Source organism: Acanthopagrus latus, chromosome 5 (genome assembly GCF_904848185.1).
Source record: "Acanthopagrus latus isolate v.2019 chromosome 5, fAcaLat1.1, whole genome shotgun sequence".
NCBI classification, from domain to species: domain Eukaryota; kingdom Metazoa; phylum Chordata; class Actinopteri; order Spariformes; family Sparidae; genus Acanthopagrus; species Acanthopagrus latus.
Window position 1 is genome coordinate 21,740,243 of NC_051043.1, and position 20,312 is coordinate 21,760,554.

The 20,312-nt window shown below is 41.2% G+C and overlaps 1 protein-coding gene across 2 annotated transcripts; it reads right to left on the reverse strand.

The window, feature by feature from the left end:
* LOC119019271 (corticotropin-releasing factor-binding protein-like) lies at positions 1-9,096 on the reverse strand. Of its 2 annotated transcripts, XM_037097715.1 has the most exons (8): positions 8,885-9,096; positions 8,587-8,699; positions 8,363-8,450; positions 7,641-7,798; positions 6,002-6,212; positions 3,961-4,115; positions 1,978-2,098; positions 1-544 (listed from the first exon to the last, which is right to left on the reverse strand). In XM_037097715.1, the coding sequence occupies exons 1-8, from the start codon at positions 8,916-8,918 to the stop codon at positions 390-392; spliced, it is 1,035 nt and encodes a 344-aa protein (XP_036953610.1). In that variant the 5' UTR covers positions 8,919-9,096; the 3' UTR covers positions 1-389. The 2 variants fall into 2 exon arrangements, with proteins under 2 accessions (XP_036953610.1, XP_036953611.1); XM_037097716.1 differs by lacking the exon at positions 8,885-9,096 and having other exon boundaries at positions 8,587-8,720.
* Between the last annotated feature and the right edge of the window lie 11,216 nt (positions 9,097-20,312).

Here is a 20,312-nt window from a genome sequence, read left to right on the forward strand (position 1 = left end):
TGTGCTTCATCATGCAAGTCATATTTATTTTCAAATTGTCAAGGCAATATAAACAGAAGAGACAGCAGCAATGTTAAACCTCCCGATGAATACTGAAACCGATATAAAGTACCGGAGAGTTTTGAAGTGAATGCTCTTGCTAAGAAAAAGGTTATAATTTACCACAGATTTTCTTGACAAATAACTAATATAAGAATCCATAAATCTGGGAGGAATTCCAAAGAATTCCTCAAATAAATAAACTAAGATGAAAGCTAACATGATCAGGACACTAAATGAAACATCTGGCAAAAACAATACAAAATATTAATTGCTGGCATTCATCAAACCGGTGTATTTACAGAGAGACGGATGATTGTGTGATTTTGTGTGTGTGTGTGTGTTGGATCTCATTCCACACTGCAGTAGTTATCCAGACTGTTCTCTCGGGTCTTGGGGAGCTCGTGTTGTTCCAGTAGTCGGTACTGGAAGGAAACACGGTTGATATAGTTCCCACTGGACACCAGCCTCACCACCGAGTTATCACAACCAATCTTCATCTGGGCTGGAGGGCCAAAGAGAAAAACAGACGCTTTACACCGGAGCACAAATGGAGCAATCTTGCTCTCGAGCCAGCCGTTTTTTTAGCCTGGACTCATTCTATTGCAACCCAGATGAATAAATAAAGATTTTTATAATTCGGTATAAACAGTGTTAGTGTTCATTATTGTATATTATTGTTTATTATTGTAATATACAATCTGGTGAAAATAAAAATGACGGTGACGATAAAACACAATTCGTACTGATATGTGTTGGTGATTTAATCATGTGGGGTGTTCTTAGTGTTATTTTGAGCAGCACAATCTGCCAGTATTTCGAGTTGATGAGAGGACCCTGCTGCTGTAACACTGTTGTTTTCAAGTTTGGGATCAAAATATGCCGTTGATGGTAAAATGTGTCAAACTTTATTAAAAACTTGAGGGAAATTTTCTATGGAAATGGTACAGCATGGCACAAGACAGCACTGTAGGCTTTGGGGATAGAATAGAATAGTTTACTACCACTCAGAAAGCTGGGGTGCCAAAAAAAATGTTTCACAGAACAGTGTGTACTTCTCCCATCAAAGAACACCACAAAATATCTCTATCCAGAACAGAAGGAGAAGTGGGAGGATCTGGTGTACAAATGAGCAAGAGTACAAGTACAGAGTCTCTCATTTGAGAAAAAGACATCTCAAAGCTCCTCAACTGGCAGCTTCATTAAATGGTACCCACAAAACATCAACATCAACAGTGAGCAGGCCACTCCAGGATGCTGGCCTTCTTGGCTGAGTAGCAAAGAAAAAGCCACATCTGAGACTGGCCAATAAAAGAAAATGATTAAAATGGGTAAAAGAACACAGACACTGGTCAGACGAAGCCTGGAAACAAAGTGTTATGGACAGACGAAAGTTTGGTGTGTTCACATAGAAGAACATTTGCGAGAGGCAGAACAAATTAACAAATTAAATCAAGATGCTTGAGGAGTGCTGGACATACTTTGGTGCCGGGAAATTAGGAAAATTGCAAACAGTTAAACGCGACTTGAAAAAAGAACAATATCACTCCATGTTTTAACACCATTCCATCGTCTGACGACGGCGTTTGTTTGGAGCCAACATCATCCATCATCCCAAACTATTAAGAATCACTGAGGGAAGAAGCAGTAACTGGTATTCTGTTTCTGATGGAGTGCCCAAGTCACCAGAGCTCAACCCTGTTGAGCATTCATGGGAAACATTACATTTTTTCGGTGACCCCCAAACTTTTGAGCAGTAGAGTAAAATAATTTTAAGCACAGCATAGCATAAAGTAATATAGCACAGTAGAGCATAATACATTCATTTTCCAGGACAAGAAGTCGGATGTCCAAGTTGTCACTTTGCAGATGGAAACCTTAAAATGAATATGACAAGTTCACAAGGTCTGGATGTAAGCTGGAGGGTCTCAGACTCACCGAGCCCACTGAGGGAGAAACACAGGTCAGCGACAGGGAACATCTTCGAGGTGTCCACCCCGTTACCACCGAGCAGCTCCACGTAGTCACCGGACCCCGAACATCCCGACCACACCTGCCTCTGTAGAAAATAAACAACAAAATATCATGGTGCTGGAGGGCAGCTGAGGCAAGAACTTATCAAGTCTGTATACATAACATATGCACCTACATCACCACAACAAATTCCTCGTATGTGTAAAATCGTACTTGGCAATAAAGCTTTTTCTGATTCTGATAAATACCACATTAAAGATACCCTGGGTTACATGTTGAAGTGCGGCTCCAAGAGTTTAGTGTTTCATGCAAACAGTTAAACACAAGTAAGAAGAAAATGACCAGTAGAGGAAGGAGAATGTCTGATGTCCCTGGATTTTAAGCTGTAGTCTGTGATGAACCAAAGAAATGTAACACTGCAAAGGTAGCCAAAGTGAACAGAAACGTTAAGACGCAGTTTCCAAAGAATAATAAAAAAAAAGATGTTTAATATGGAAGAAAATGCATTCATAATATTCTACACCGTCAACCTCAAGTCTCAGTCCATCAGACTCTGCTCTCCTCGTTTGTCATTGAATTTTTATTAAAAAATATAGTTACGTGCAGCTGCGTTTGCCTGTTTTTGACAAATTAATGCTTTGAAATTGTAACACTTGACTTTGGAAACCTAGAAATGTCAGGTTGTGGTATTTGGCCCAGCACTGCATAGTTCATCACGCACAAGCCAGATGTTAGCAGGGGATAGTAATGTCAGCGGTCTGGCAGCCGGCGTCAGACAAGCTGCCAACATCTTCAGGAGACATTTTGTATGATTTACACCATTTCTGTCCAGCCATCTTAAAAAAGATTTGGACTTCATGTGTTGTTTATTACTAAAGTTTTTGGAACTGTAGCTTTGAGGCATTAAGGATGTAATTATTACAACACTTTTTCTTATTTTTTGATTTGTGATTTGTGCTGCAGCTTTGTGAACATGTATGGTTCACTTCAAGTTCAGCTTTTAACTGGTACTGTCTTACTGGTGGTTGTAGTTGTGGTAGTAAACTGTAAACTGTAGCAGTAGAAGTAATCGCGACTGTAAATGGGTTTAAATTGCACTTGTAGCTGCAACTTTTTGTATTCTTGTACAGTGTTTGGAGACTTGATGTCACCCATTGGTTTTATGGACTACCATTTGGCATTATGGCAGTTGCTATCTTCTTGATTTGGAGCCACAACTGACCAGATTTCAATGAGATGGTGGAACTGGAGAGGATACACGTTGCCTTTATCCTGAACCAATCCTAACCTTCTAGACTCTATCTTGATTGGATGTGACTGAAACCCAACCCAGAGGCAGAGCTAAGTATGCACAGGTGTGTCACCCGTCCCTGCCCTCAGTCAAGCCCTCTTAGTCCAGTATTCTCTCTCTTTTAGTTCAGTTTTGGTCTTTACTGACTCCAGAGGGAAATATTGGGCTCTTTAGCCACTAGAAAGTTTTTTTCCTTACAACATCAAGGATTAACAATTTGTTTTAACCTTTAATGCTTAATTTTGCTTATGACACAAGCTGATTGAAGCCCCTACATAGACCACACAGGCATTTTCACTTTTTCTACTCAGACCATGGACATCTGATTAGACGTTGCTGTACCTGCTATAGCAGACTTGAAATTACACCTATTCAGCTCTGCCAGATCAAGTGCTTCTCTAACTGGGGATAATTCACATTCACGTTAATCTAAGATGTGGGCAGCCTCTTGAGGTCTGGAATTAGGCTAGTGGAAAGAATATTTCCCCTTGTGTTTCTGCTGCACCATTATGTCTGTGTGCACTATGCATTTGTTTATTTCAAGAATATTTTAATTAAAGCAAGAGTACGTCTTTCACAGAGGAAGTTAGTCTGTCTTTTTGTGTGTCTGTGTGTGTGTGTGTGTGTGAGTGAGTGTGTGTGTGTGTATATCTCACCTGTGGGCTGAGCTCATTGCTCTTGGCCTGCCCCAAGCTGAGCTCTGTCAGTCGGATCTCCACGGGGTAGATGATGGAGAAGCTGCAGTTTCTGAGCTGGTGTGGCATCACCATGGTGAAGCTGCCCTCTGGACTCTGAGACATTATGTTACAGGCTTTACACACAAACACACACACACACACGCACACACACAGAAGAGGAGAGGTTTTGAGTTCCCCATCACCAGAGAAACTCATTACTGAAACCTCATGTCACAAATTTGACATAATCAAGGCTGACTGCAGGGCGGGGACACAATTAGGGCTGAGCATGGAAATCCAATTCCAGTTCTGATGACAAAGATAAGAAAATAATGAAATTTGAATTGATAACAGTATGGTAGAGTAGGCAGGCACCAACAGGAGTCGGAACACTTTACTCCTGTGGGCATGTTGTTCATTTAGAGACATTTTATGGCGAGGGAGCCGTGCCAATCAAAGCTGAGGGGAGCGTGTTAGAATTAATATTATCGAGCATTATTTGTTCTGCAAGTGCAACATTTAAATTCTCTGCATATGTGTATCATTTTCCAATTGTCACTCACCTGTACAAAGAAACAGACAGATTATATATACACAATCCCTCTGTTTTAGCCCCCCCACCCCCCCCAAAACATGTGACATGGTGATGTAGTGTGATGTCACAAAGTCACAGAATTAAGGGCGGGACTACTGGCAAGATATTTCAGGAGCAGTGTTTTCTGTGGGAGAGAGGAGCTTCTGTTGTTGTGGACTTTGACTATTCTACTTTAAAGACCTTTTACATGTACAAGAACCAATCTGAAACACTGAAGGACATGAAAAAAAATGAAAAAGCACACTAGGCTTTCTTTAAAAAACATTAGTGACACTCATCACTGCAATACAGCATTTTCAAAAAAGACTCCTCTAAAGGGAATGTCTTGAAATCAGGTGAAATTTGTACTTTTTCTTTTAAAAAAAACACATCTTGACTGCATTTGTTAAGGGACATATGTCATTTATCATAACATGTATCTGTATGCTATTTGTGACCTTGTAAGACTTGTGATCAGTTGAAATATTTTTTTTTATTGTGTACAGTTGCAGTTAATGGTCAATATATGAATAAAACCTCACAGGCTGTTCTAAGATTGATGCTGTTTTCCCCTAGAAAAAATCCATTCACTGACGCCCTTTTTTCATGCCAGTGCTCTCGACTGTAGGAGCCTAAATGCAGTCTATCTGATGTTTAAGTAGCTCACATTTATTAATTTTATTCATTTGCTGAACAAAAATTTACAGGGATTAAGAAGGAAGTGGTATCCAATGTTAAAATGTATGGATAAATCAATTTAAAAATGTGTATTAGTAGGTAACTTTGATTATCATCTCTTAGTAACTAAGCTACTTTATTTTGATAGTCTCATGAAAATAGTTTAGTTTTGCAGGTGGTGAGGGGAGAGGTGAGCCAGGCAGTTTTTTCACCTCTAACTGTGAGACGATTCTTGCTTCAGTCATTCATAACTTGACAGTTTTTTCTGTACCACATTTCCTTTTGTCGAAGTAAACTGCTAAACTTAATCGAGTGGCCCTGTGGATTTACACTGACGTGAATGAAGACAAAGGGAAAGCGTCAAAGCGTCAGGCTAAGGCGTCATTTCAGAACCTTCACAGGCTGTGATTGTTATGTTGCCTGACACAGTGTTAACACCGTGTTTGCCAAGCAGCTGGAAAACAGGTGCATCCCTCTCATTCAATCTCCTCCTGTCGCTCTCGGCCTTGATTAATGCTCAGCCAAGCGCAGATGTCCAGGAAGAACACACATGCATGCACACAGGCAAGTAGCCCTTCTTTTAAAAACACTGAGAAGAACAAACAAGGCAAATTTGATTTAGATGCAGGGCCTTGGTGCTTGTTTACATTTTCCTTCTTATGGTTTATTTTTCATTGTTGGCAATTTGGTTTTATTTGCGTGGATGTTGTCTCTATTTGCTTTGCTTTTAGACTTTTTTATCCCTCAAGGATGTGCAGCGGGACTCACGGAAGGGGTTGTGTAGCTTTTTGACAGCGAGGGTGAAGCCGCTTTCGGGGCTGTGAATGCGGAAGAAGACCATGGCGACGTTCTGAGACGAGCGGCTGGCGGCTGCCGGTGCTGTGGAGGAGCAGTAGTCTGTGTAGCGCTGGTGGAGAGGGAGCGGGTGGTCCTGCCTGCTCGGGAACTTCTCTCCCTTGAGAACCCAGCCGTCAAACATCTGTAGGAGGAATATACATGGTGTGGAGAACATCTCAACTATGCCAGGTTTCTATTTAAAAAAAAACACATAAATCAAAATCACCTGATGGATTTTGAGGGATTTCAATTGAAGGACAGTGTTGAGCGCATGAGCCAAAAATGATCCATGTAGGTGAATTATTCTAGTGTCTATACGAATGTGCAATATCTTTGAAAAAAGCATTATGTTAAAAGTTAGAAGAGGATCATGTAGCAATTGCTAAGTTTTGTGCAGGAGGGCTGATTCTATCCACATGAAACGCGACACAAAAATAATGTTAGTAGGATTCTGGATGCACGACGCTGATAGTTTCAGATGTTCTATCTTAAAGTTCTTAACCTGTAATTAATTCACACAATAAGGTTGAGAGCCTGAGATGCAGTCAGCAAAGACTGATGTATCAATATTCCATCGTGGCTCATGGATTTGTTTTGTTAAACCTCTCGGAACCTTTGTGGAACATGTGCTGCAAATTGCAATGATGTTTTCGTCTTCCGAAACTATAGAAAAAAGGTCCACAACTGCAACAGCATGATTGGCTCTCTTTTCCATGTTTCATATTCATGTTGTGACAATGCTGTGCTTCAGGTTTGGTTAGATTTAGGCACAAAACCATCTAAAAGAAAAGATCATGTTTTGGTTAAAAATACCTGGTTTTGTTAACAAAAACGTGACATGAAAATACCTGGCTAAAATAAAGAAATCAAACTGTTGTCTACGTATCCTTTGTTCACAGACTCCTATAATGTCAACATTTAATTCTGGTTACTAGGCTGGTTGATCAATATGCCAGTCCCCTTAATAAACTTGATTAAACAGTTCACTGACTTTGATCAGAAAAAGCATACGTTGGCTAACTAAAGATAAAGTTAAGGGGACATTAATTAACGTGTCTTTTCTGAGACGATTAGTCCAATACGATTTGCAGCACCATCCACACTGCTGTGTCACGAATCGTATTTAATTAAAACCATAATTCAGCATGAATTTGTTCTATAAATACTCAGTAAATCTCATCACTGTGCTCAAAAACAAAGAGGGGTGCTGCTTGGTTGTGTTGAGCATCTTTCGGTTTTGGTCCATCCTGCGGTTGTTATTACAAAGTTTTCTCTCTGCCATGCCTCCTACCACTCTGGCCCACACGGACTGAGACCGAAACGTAACTGGCAGGCTTGGCTTCAGAACTAAAGCCTTCGCTTCCCACCACTTGCTCTGGGTAATGTGACCAATGCAGAGAGGATCTAGTGTTTGGATGCTTTGCCCTTAAATGCTGCCTTAACCCTGTTTGGCACCGTTTCAATCAAAGATGAAATAGGATTCAGCAAAGCCCTGGACTTCCTGTCCTCCACTTGCGGAGGAGTTGGGGATGTGTGTGGGTGTTTTTTTATGTGTGTGTGCGGAGCCAACCTTGATGAAGTCTCCGGCGCCGCAGTCTATGCTGACGTCAGACAGCTCCAGACTGATGACCTCACTGGGCTCGGCGATGATGAAGGCGGCACAGGCCAGCTGCGGCTGAGACGCCGTGAAGGTGAAGTAGCCTTCAGTGGCCAGCATGTCCAAGCATCCTGTAAAACCAAACACACACACACACACACACACACACACACACACACACACACACACACACACATTACTTTAATCATATGACAGAGGAGGTGTTCACAAAACAGGCAAACATGGAGGCATTTGTAGGGATCTTACAAATTCCTCATGAACTCAGAGTGTGATCAGCTTTATGGTCAAATATAACAAGTTTTTTCAGAGGTGTTTTTTCTGCTCATGCAGTTGAGCTGGTGTTGGAATCTGTGCCAAAAATATCAAGAAGTGTTAAGCCATTCTGAAGGAAGTGGACCCACATAAAACAATGCCACTGTGTTAATTTCTAACGTTTTGCTGTGCACACTTTTAGGACAAGCACTAACTGCATGTGCAGCATGACGTGCCATATTAATTTATGCAATTATTTGACAAACTGTTGCAGAGTTCCAGTCAATAAATCTCCATCGCGTGTTTCAAATTCATCACTTCACCTACTTTTTAAATCACGCAAGAGTTTGCTTGTTGTTTGCCAAGTCTGTGAACAGTGTTAAGCACAATCAGCTGCTGAATGAAGCCATTGTTTGACTCACTGAGAGGTCGGCGGAAAATAAAATCCTCGGATTCTCTTTTCTGGTCCAAGCTGAGCAGAGAGTATAATCCATCCGAAGCGTCGTTGTCCTGCATGGAAACGTGACAGGAGAAAACTCGTCTGATGCTGAACTAAACTTTCCCCGACATCATTATTCAACCGTGCCTTGACTTAAAACCGAGGCAAATGTGGGATTAAATTGTTTAACAAAGCCAAAACTCTCACCTCGATGTAGCGACTGAGCCCCATCCTGGACGAGAGGGAGATGAGGAAGATTAACAGCTGTGTGCGCGGAGACACCGACATCCTGACGCGTGAGAGTCTGCGTAAAGTGTTTTCTGGAGCAGAGGGGGAAACTACGGCTCAGTCTGAGAGGTGGGAGCTTATATAGCAGCGCGGACAGACGGGCAGGCAGACAGACAGGCAGGCAGGCAGGCAGGCAGGCAGGCCTACATCAGAGGGTCACTGGCAAACACTGAGCAGAGAGTCATTTTAATCACATGTGAAAACCTGTCACTCTCACCAGCATTAGGACGCTTCCTTGTGCTTGGCTGCATATATAAAAAAAAAAAAAAAAGAAAAGAAAAATCTGATTATGACGTACAACTTTGAACTGTTGCACCACCATAAGATTTCTCATTGTGTGGAGGTTATAACATCATGGTGGCGCCAACATAACAATACAGACCAAATGGAGAATGCCATCAAGAGCAAAAAGAAAAAGCACATGCCAACTTCTCACATCTATTACATACACTATATTGCCAAAAGTGTTCACTCACCCATCCAAATAATTGAAATCAGGTGTTCCAATCACTTCCACGGCCACAGGTGTATTAAAGCAAGCACCCAGGCGTGCAGACTGTTTCTACAAAGGTTTGTGAAAGAATGGGCCGCTCTCTCAGGAGCTCAGTGAGTTCCAGTGTGGTACTGTGAGCAGATGCCACCTGTGCAACAAGTCCAGTTGTGAAATTTCCTCGCTCATAAATATTCCACAGTCAACTATCAGTGGTATTATAACAAAGTGGAAGCGAGTGGGAACGACAGCAAATCAACCACAAAGTGGTAGGCCATGTAAAATGACAGAGCGGGGTCAGTGGATGCTGAGGCGCATAGTGCGCAGAGGTCGCCCACTTTCCTCAGAGTAACTCGCTACAGACCTCCAAACTTCATGTGGCCTTCAGATTAGCTCAAGAACAGTTCATAGAGAGCTTCATGGAATGGGTTTCCATGGCCGAGCATCTGCATCCAAGCCATACATCAGCAAGTGCAATGCAAAGCATTGGATGCAGTGGTGTAAAGCATGCCCCCTGGACTCTAGAGCAGTGGAGACGCGTTCTCTGGAGTGACGAATCGCGCTTCTCCATCTGGCAATCTGATGGACGAGTCTGGGTTTGGCAGTTGCCAGGAGAACGGTACTTGTCTGACTGCATTGTGCCAAGTGTAAGGTTGAACAATTCCATGCTCTCAACTTTGTGGGAACAGTTTAGGGATGGCCCATTCCTGTTCCAACATGACTGTGCACCAGTGCACAAAGCAAGGTCCATAAAGACATGGATGACAGAGTTTGGTGTGGGTGAACTTGACTGGCCTGCACAGAGTCCTGACCTCAGCCCGATAGAACACCTTTGGGATGAATTAGAGCAGAGACTGAGAGCCAGGTCTTCCTGTCCAACATCAGTGTGTGACCTCACAAATGCGCTTCTGGAAGAATGGTCAAAAATTCCCATAAACACACTTCTAAACCTTGTGGAAAGCCTTCTCAGAAGAGTTGAAGCTGTTATAGCTGCAAAGGCAAAGGATGGACCAATGTCATATTAAACCCTATGGATTAAAATTGCGATGTCACTTAAATTCATACCCAGCTAGCAGGAAATGTTCCCACAACATTGGCTAACATTCCCTACAAGTTTTTATTATGTCTTAAAAAATGTTTTTATCTAATGTTCAAAGAACATTTTCAGGATGTTTATCATTTCAAATAATGTTCCTATAACGTTAAATATTAAGAAAAGAAGAATGTTCTAGGTGCAACATTCTTCGTATGTTTTGGTGATGTTGTTGAAGTAACAGATTATAGAATGTTCTTCTACAAAACATTCCCATAATGTTACAAAATAGCAAAGGAAGAACATTCTTAAGGCAACATTTAGAAAATGTTTCTGGCATATTTTTAAGGCCTCCAATTACAGAACGTTTTTTATAAAAATTTCCCACAATGTTATACGATAACAAAGGAAGAAATTTGTCAAAGCAACATGTGGAAAATGTTTTCATAATATTATTAAGGCCTACAATCCCAAAACATTTTTTTAAAACATTCCTGTAATGTGATATATGAGGTAACATAGAATGTTCTTCTGTAAAACATTCAGAGAATGTTACATGAAAACAAAGGAAGAACATTCTAAAAGGAACATTTGGAGAATGTTTTCAGGATGTTATTAGGGCCTCAGATTATCAATCAAACATTTCAACAAAGTTATATGATAACAAAGGAAAAACTTTATGTAAGCAACACTTGGAAAATGTTTTTGGGATGTTATTAAGGCCTCAGTTCACAAAACATTTTTCCTATAACATTCCTGTAATATGATATGTTAACAAAGGTATAACACTTTGTCTGGAACATTCTGGGAATGTTTTGATGATGTTGTTGAGTTAACATATATAGAATGTTCTTCATTTAAACATTCCCACAATGTTATATGATAACAAAGGAAAAACGTTCTGTAAGCAACTCTTGGAAAATGTTTTCGGGATGTTTTTAAGGCCTTAGATAACAGATGACAGAAATTTTTTTATAAAATGTCATAAACCCATGCCAGCTCCAGGGAAGCAGACTAAGTTACCTCAAAAAAGCCGATGCAAGCCAAGACAGGACCAAACACACCTCAGTGATGTTGCTAATCTATCCAGACTCCCAGCCGTCCTGGGGCTGATCAATTGGATAGGTTGCTGTTTGCAAATTACTTTATCAGCTACAAAGCAACTAATGCCAGATCTATGCTGTCTGGCCACTAGCAGTCTTCGCCGTCAGTGTATGACTGTGTGTGTGAATGGGTGAATTTGGCAAGTATTGTAAAGTTCTTTAAGTACTGGAAAAAGCGCTACATAAATGCAAGTCAATTTAAAGAGAACATCCCCCTGAGAATGTTTTCAAGAACATTAGGGCATAACGTTCAAGCAATGTTGTTACTGAACATTTTAATGAAGCAAAACATTTTTAGAATTTTTTTAGAGAACGTTAACCTTGAACATTCAGGGACATTTTGAATGAGGTATTCAGGGCGGCTGTAGCTCAGTGGTTAGAGCAGGTTGCTAGTAACCAGAAAGTCGCTGGTTCGAAGGATAGAGGAAGATACTGAATCCCAAATTGCTCCCGATGTGCAGTTGGCGCCTTGCATGGCAGCCTGCACCATCAGCATGTGAATGGGTGAATGTAACAAGTACTGGAAAGTGAGAACTGGAAAAAGCACTATAAAAATGCAAGGGCATAATGTTAAAGCAATGTTGTCACAAAACATTTTTAGAATGTTATCCACCAACATTCTGGGAACTTAAAGAAAACTTCCCACTGAAAAAATTACAAGAACATTCTAGGTAACATTCTCAGAACTTTTTAAGAACTTTAAATTGCTAGCTGGGTATGCGGGTCAAGGCAGGTGAGCGAATACTTTTGGCAATATAGTGTAACTTGAGAGCCTGTATTTGAGTACCTTTACATATCATAAATCACATAACACAGTCACATGATAAAGTCACAAACAGGCACATGTATTTTGGGGGGAAATTTATTGTTAACGATTCAATGTGCAAGAATTTTAGTTTAATTTTTTTTTGTACAAATATTAACAAGAAATGAGAATTTTGTCATCGTGACAAAGAGGTCTGTAGAGATATCAACTAAAGTTAACATGTTAACCAGCTATCCCTAGTTCCATTCTGTCCCCTGTCCCTTCCACTAGCTACACGGTTAACTGAGCTAACTGGCTAGCAGCAGCTACAGTTAGCAGCAGTCATAGCGGTCACTCTGGTGAAATGATGCCCCCTTACTGTTTGGCATATGAAAATTGGTGGCCAATTCTTACATATTTCACCTTTACAGATAAATCATGAATGTCAGATGTGCTTATTTCTGTAAAGGACTAAGTGCTGGAACGGGGACTAACATGAAGACACGGGCTGAAACAACACAGCAAAACTGTTTGATGGTTGCTTATCGATCAGGCATTAAAAAAAAACAACAACTTGCAGTGCTTGCGAGTGTAAAGCCAGTGAGGGACCATGGACTTATTGGTGGCCTGATTTAATGTCTTCAGAGTCTGTTACATGCTAGTTGGGATGCTGTGTTAAAAAAAAAAAACAAAAAAAAAAAAACAAGTTAAATCCCAATTTTTCTTTGTCAAAAATGTTATTTTCTGGACACAGTGACTGCCTGGACTATCATCTGTCTGTTCTGACACACACAGAGCTTCCAGCCTCCTCCTCTCTTTCCTCTCTTTGCTCTTGGGTCAGTGACTCATGGCCTTTACATAAACAAGTCAAACCAACTTAATTTCCAACTTCTGATTCACTGTGCTGGTTATTAGCGTGAGCAAGACGGAAGAAACATCAAAGGAAAATGGGCACTTTAAAAGAAGCTTCTGCAGCGGTCATTACGGACGAACCATGGCCAAGTTTTTGTCAACCGTCTTTCTGAAATGAGAGTTTTGAGCAGAGAGATTTGGTGGTAGCAAAAGCCAATCAACAATTTCAGTCAGCATCCTCATACAGTCCTTCAATAGGCCTATTTATATTCAAAACATCCTGTAACCAGTTACTCTGTGACTTCAGCTCAAGATCACGTGCATAATCATATGGGCTAATTACAAGTGCAAAGAGAAGCGGCCATCACTGCTTACCTGTGAATTGAATAATTGACACCATATTCCCACATTTTCACATTTTCCTCTGACATCAAGCTCAGTGGGGGGTTTTCCGAGGTAAAACAAATAATTTGATAACAGCCTTTGTCAGAGACAACAGCTGACATTAGCATCAAACCACTTCCTTATGAGATACAATAAAAAAATAAAGGTGCAAAGTAATTAACGCATCTTTGACACATTTATTGAAATGTCAATGAGGAAGTGGTTAATTGCAACCTGGAGCACAGTAGCTTGATATAATCACATCATTTGCGCTTCCTAAATTGAGCCTGACATCAGAGGAGAAACTCTCTTTAGTCATGTGGCTTTGTCTTAATTGACAGTATTTGTTGTTATATTCACATTTTCAGTGTTGTTTGAATCTTGAAGGAGCATTATGTAGTTTTTGGGAATAAACTCCATCAGAAGAGAAAAAGCCTCGATTTTTTTGTGCCTACACAAACTAAATAATCAAATTCTCTGAGATTTCCTGACTGATTAAACTGAATAAACAGCACTGACCTTAAAGGACTACACATTTTCATACTGTTTTACTTACTGTTTATATTTGGCAGACCCTGCCACCTTTAAAGTTTCAAACACTGTTCTGGAGATTTTCCTCTGAGAATGATCTGCTTAGCTATGGAGATACACAAAATAAATGCTTCTGAGTTTATATTGCTGCCTTATCAATATTGTAACTGTAGTTGTAACCTAGTTTCTAAATTTCTTTTCCCAAACTACATAGTGCACCTTTAAGTTCTGGTGAGTAAGTGTGTGGTTGTTACATTGCTTGTGTGTCTTCATGAAGAGGCATTCACTTGCTTCTTATACAGGTAACAGGTAATTATTGACCAGTGATGCTCCACCTATGTGTATTTCTGCCATGTGAGTCCCGATAAAAGGTCAAAGCAGAAAATGCACAACTGTATTTGACGTGATTGACGACACTTTTTAACAAAACACTGACAAACTGTGGAGAATGACATATTGCAAATCACAAAGCGCCAAAAGGAGGCAGGTCACTGAATGTAGGAAGTGAGACAGAGTCGCACAGAGAGATGGGGAGCTGTGGTGTAATTTGGTTTGTAGTGACACAGCAAATTCACTCAGATTAGACTAACTGTGAGTGTCCACGCTGCCACTGGGAAAGGTCAAACTCACACACAGCTGTGTCAGAGATGATGATCACCCTGTCAGTGCTCAGGGACTGTGCGCTGAAACTCTGGCCTCCCAATTATCTCAAGCTAATAATAGCTGACATTTTCTCACAGTAATGAAGGTCCGTGACGCCACACACAGCACCACAGACCCCCAAAAAACAACACAATAATGAACCTAATGAAAAACATTAGGCCCAACAGCCCTTCAGCCTGTTTCCTTACAATGTTGATGACCTATTCAAGGTGTATTACTTTCATTTAAAAGCCAGTGGTCAGTGATAATAATGAGTTGTCTGACAAAGTTATTGTGCAAAGAAGGTGTCAGATCCCATTAACCAGGGTCTGCCGCTGAAGTGTGTTTTGCTAATCCGAATGACGGCAGAGGAAGCGGAGAAAATGTTAGGAAAATGCTGGACAGTGTGTGCGTAGGTGTGTAAGTGCAGCAAGTGCTCTCACCACACAACGCTGCGATGTGTGTGATGCGGCGCCGCGTCACATACTGTAATTGTTTAAATCCAATTTACTAAATGAATCGATGGATTTTAATGAACGAGTAACCCCCCCAAGTCTCATTATGCTGCTCTACATGATGAACAGATATATCAATTCACATTACGCTGGCCTGTTCACAGTGTTCATCATCTAATCTAATATTATGTAATCATGTTTAAACTCTATTTCCATATCAAACCCCGACCCTTCCACTGAAAATCCCTGAATGAATGAATTCACATCCTGTGCTGCCCACAGATGAACTTTCTCTGCACTTTCTCATCACATTGCACACTGCGATAAAAAGAAAAGCAATAAGGGCCAGATTAAATCAAACAAATAATCACATTAAGAAAACATGGCAGCATGCGAAAGTGGCCTACTTATACGTGACATAAAAACAAAGACAGATGCATGCATACAATAATAAGGCGTTAGGATCAGGGAATTGTGTGGCACACGTCCCTGCTCTGACGTTGGTGAAAATAAGGATTCAAATGTGTTCAAATCAATGAAGAAAGCCTTGTGCACTCACTATTAAAATAAATGCAAATGAATGCACCAGCTGCGAGACTTCAACACCATCTGCTGGCAAATGTAGGCACATCTTACATGAGGCTGGTTGCAACGCAAGCCATGCACAAATCACACAATAATTCACTCCAGTCCTCTTAAAAATGCAGCACAGTCAGCTCATCAGAATTTTTCAGAAGCACTTAAGAACATTTTCGGTGTCTGTGATGGTCGCCTCAGCTGGCCAGATGTGACGACCCCCCCGCCTCCCATCTCCACGGAGTCAAAGTTAAGTTACAATGATTGCTGAGTCCAGACATCAGCATCTTAACCCTGCCTCGCATCCCAGCATGCAACCTCCTTCTGCGCACCTGCTCCCTGGCAAAGAAAGCACATGTAGCTAAGTATTTGGCACTGTTGTTCACGGTGTCGTTCACACACACGCACGCAAACTCGCGCACACACACACACACACTTTCTGGGTGTGGATCTGTCTGTCAGCACAGCGGTCCAGCCCGGCTCTCCTCGCTGCCTGACTGACCCATTCATCTCCTGTGGGGACTATAATGAGCCGACCCTCCCCGTTTGGACCGACCTGACAGAGAGAGATTACTTCAAAGCCTGCATGGATTTTCTCCCCGGTCCCCTCCTCCCCATTCCTCTCTTCTGAAAGTGGTTAATTCAGAGTGCATTAATGAGGAGCGATGGATAACACACTCTTCTTTTAATTACCTTCCAGCGGAGTTCTTCAGGGGAGGCCCAGTGACTCCCATCTGATGCTGGCCTGTTTGTTTGCTTTGTGTTTGCTGGTTAAAGTCTTTTACCTGATGCATCTTGTTGTCGGGGCAAATTATAATCTATGGGTCAGTCAGAGCGATGCTATAAGGGTAACAAATAACAGAGTTTAGCCTACAAAATAAAGCTTCGTGATAATTGTCTTGGTAGCTGGACAAACACCTTACCACTGTTAATCTTCGAGAATGTATTGATATTGTTCAGAATGCATGTTTATTATGTTGAGGTGCCACAACGGGCCACTGGACCATCATCTGAGGGGCTTTTGCAGTCCTTGGCTCGTTAAAGTGCGCAGTAATGATCGATGGAACATGCAGATGATGAGAATATTTCTACATATTAGTATAATTGCAGAGAGCACAGTGGAATAATTGCTCTGGAGCAGCATGGGACTTCTTTTTCCCAAAGAAAACACAGACAGAGTGACACAATCAGAGTGCAGAGAGCCAAAATGCATCTACAGGGCTGCGGAGGGAGCAAGATCATTGGAAATAGCTGGTGCTAAGTCAGTATTTTTATTTGTACTTTTTGTTTAATTGATCCAACTACAGTCTGTCATCATGTGTCCTGCTCACTCATTACTAACTCGCTCAAGCCTGATGATCCTAAAGCCTGATAGATGTGAGCTTTGCCTGGAGGAGAAACACAAGACAACGTGAAATTAATTGAGATTATGAAGGGACACTATCGAACATCCTCTCATGTAAGACGACTTGTTCTCTTAGACAAACAATCCGTATCAGAGTGACGCGTTTGTTTTTGTTTTTTTGTCTCGCACGGTTTGGTGGTCAAAAACAAATTAGATGATTTTTCAGATAGATCCCATGATTTTGGACCGCTTCCTTTCCTTATGAACAGTTTTATTCTGAAGGCCGCGCAGCTATTTATACAATGTCTCAGGAGGCTCCGGTTTGTCAGACAGTTGCATTTCGCCTCATGCCTTGGAAATCTTCCTCTTATTTGCAGCAGTGACCATCTCCAATTACCGGGATAAAAGCAGCAGAGCATCAACAGGACTCTTGTGCGTCAGTTCCTGAAGCACCTGTTCACCAGGCCAGTGTTTCCAGAACAACTTGACCTGGGTAGGAGGCCACCGGAGCTCTTAGCATAAGGAAGACTGTGTGCCTAAAGAAAGAGAAACACTGTCAAGAGCCCAGTGGTCTAATTAGTTGGACCTCTCTGGTCAGGATCACTACAAAAGACAGGGATAGGATTAAAGCAATGGATTTTTCAGGACTTGATTTTATTTAAACCTGCACTATGTAAGAAATGTGGTTGAAAACATTTAAAAATCAACTGAAAGTATCAAAGGAATGTGAGGAAATAACAGTTTTCGACATTATACCATCTGTGTACTGTGCTGCAGAGTGCCTTGGTTCTGGTCCAACATTTCTGCGCTACACCAACACCAACACTGGGGCTCCGAGCTCCCAGTCTAGACCACCAGATGCCTGGCTAATTGTGCTAACTAGCCAACGGCAGCTACAGTTAGCAGCAGCAAGCAGTTACCCCGGTGACACGTTGCCCCCTCTGTGCTTTGACTATAGATTGGACAGGTGGTCTATTCTTATGTACTGCACCTTTAAATCCAACCCTTCCTTGTTAATCACACATTTTCTCAGTCTAATTGTGAATATGTGGCGTGTGGCTGAAGCCTAGTTGTAGTATTTTACTCTTAACTCTGTTGAGGAGCTGTGTATATGTAGGTTATATATCCTTGATTGCCAGAAAATGTCTCCGACTGAATTTTAATTCAAAAAGTGTAACTCCTCAATTAAATTCGCTCTTTGTAGCAAGTTGCAGCAATTTACACATATCAATCACTTTTTCTTGGCCATATGTGAGTGGATTATAACATGAGGGTTAAAATTAGACCTTACCCGTCTCTCTCAGTTGTCTATTTAAGCCTGTGGATGATTTGTTAAAGTTGTTTAATGCGGCTGTGAATTTCTTCATGAGGGAGTCAGACTTTCTGCAGCAGTCCAAAAGATGTGCACATTCCTTCCCTCTCACCGCTCAGTTGAGAAATGAAGTCCGCTAACATTAACCAACCACCACTGAGGGCACAACACAGGATCTCCACAGAGCCTCTTCAAACATACAGTGTGAAGACACCTCAAACTCTGCAACATGTGTGCTCAGGCAGGTGGGTGGGCCTCTGACACTCTGTAAATGTGTTCCTTCATCATCCAGCCTCCACTGTGGTCGGGCCAGTCTTACCCAGCCTAATAAACATTGATTAGGCCACATAATCAATGCACTCAATGACAATGATTCAGTGCACTGCATAAATGTATCGACTCCAATCAGCCCTAAACAGCAGCCTTCTTTTTCATGCATTTTTTGGCGTTTTATTAGCCATGTTCTGATGGAACAATAATTGTTAGACTCTGGAGTTAACAGACATATTTCATTAAGTGATACTGAGATGAGATACAAAAAAAAAATCTATTGACCATCTGTCCAGATTATTAGAAAAATAAATAAATAATTGTATGAATGAATAAAAATAAATAAATGTGCACAGCAGTGTGATCCTCACCATAGCGACCAGAAGGTGGCAATGTTTAGCTGCTGTTGGCATCAAACCCACTGACAGCTCTTTGTTGCTTTCTCATCCTGAAGTGATGCACACTGAATCACATGTTCTGTATTGTAGAAAAATTAGCAGATTTCATGCATTTTCTTTCTTAACATTAAATTATAAAAGAATCATGGGATTCAAATTAAGTAGAACAACTGCTGGATAATGTCACTACAGAACTGCACTGTAACACAAAACTAGTTTAGCCACCTGCAAGCAGGTTCAACGTGTAAAAAAAAAAAAAAAAAAAAAAAAAATCCGGGAGAGGAAAGTTTTTGGGGAATACCGCTGCACACCTTCCTGCTCATATCAGACACCTCACAGAGAGCCGTGTGTGATATATCGTCTTTCACCTAACAGTCGAATTCAGAGAGAGGAAAAACCCCAACGTGAAGCATGTAACTTTGCTACTCCGTGGCGTCTGCGGCCATGCATGACCAGGTCATGTAATGAATGTTGATAAAGTAGAAAAGCCTGGTTAATCAGGACGGATCACTGTGCAGAGGTGGAGAATGTCAGGGAGAGCAGGCACAGCTGCTTCGTGAGAAATCCAATATTGACTGTCGGGATAAATGTCCTGCATATTCTCTCATCTGTCCCAGGGGCCGTGGTATTATGCCTCTCACGTTAGCACTCCTAATTGGATTAAAAATGGCTTGTTATTGGGAGAAAAATGACTGAGGAGAAAAAAAAAACTATCATGATTATTGCCTCTCAGAAATGCGGGCCCCCAGAGCTGGAGAGGCCAAGTAATTGTCATGATTTTGGAAAATGTCAAAATCAGCGATACAAACAAACAGTTTGCTTTGATTGATCGCGTCTTTGGATCAAACCACTGGGAGACAGTGCAGTCACACTCAACACCTCACCTCACTGACAAAGCAAGAGATGTCACCTTTATAAGGGGGCACTGTGTTGTTTGGGAAAATGAATTCAAACTCAGAAAGTTCACAGCAATGATTCAAAGAAATATATATTTGATATATTTCCCCTTATGGATGGCTTAAAGAGAATAAGTTTCCCCCAAAAAAACCCTGTTTGAATCTAGAAAGGCGTCCTCTTATAAGGGTCATGCACATATAAACAACGTAAACCAGAGTGAAACTGTTGTTTTTAGATTAGTTGTATTATTTATTCTTTATTCAGGGGATTTAGTTTTCAGTTTTTCACATTGTTATATAATCAACAAGGCGTGTGTGTGTGTGTGTGTGTGTGTGTGTGTGTGTGTGTGTGTGTGTGTGTGTGTGTGTGTGTGTGTGTTTATTTGCAGGTAGATATTTATTGTATGCATGCACGCGTGGCTGTGGATGCATGCGTGAGCAGAGATGAAACAGACGAATCCATCAGGACGTCCGCTGGGGTTTTGGTTTGTGTACCACCAGGAGCGCCCATTAACAGAAAATAAATGCTCGACGCCATAAAGCTGACAGTGTCTCATTCATACTGACACTCCGGCTAAATTACACATAAAAGCACTGATAACATCATCATTAA

What these genes read in the sequence shown, in the direction of transcription:
- LOC119019271 (XM_037097715.1), bottom strand. Translation starts at nt 8,918, where the DNA reads ATGCAGCCAAGCACAAGGAAGCGTCCTAATGCTG. An exon ending in GGCTCAGTCGCTACATCGAG is followed by an intron (nt 8,451 to 8,586) that starts GTGAGAGTTTTG and finishes GTTTCCATGCAG; the next exon opens with GACAACGACGCTTCGGATGG. An exon ending in GCAATGAGCTCAGCCCACAG is followed by an intron (nt 2,099 to 3,960) that starts GTGAGATATACA and finishes TATTTTCTACAG; the next exon opens with AGGCAGGTGTGGTCGGGATG.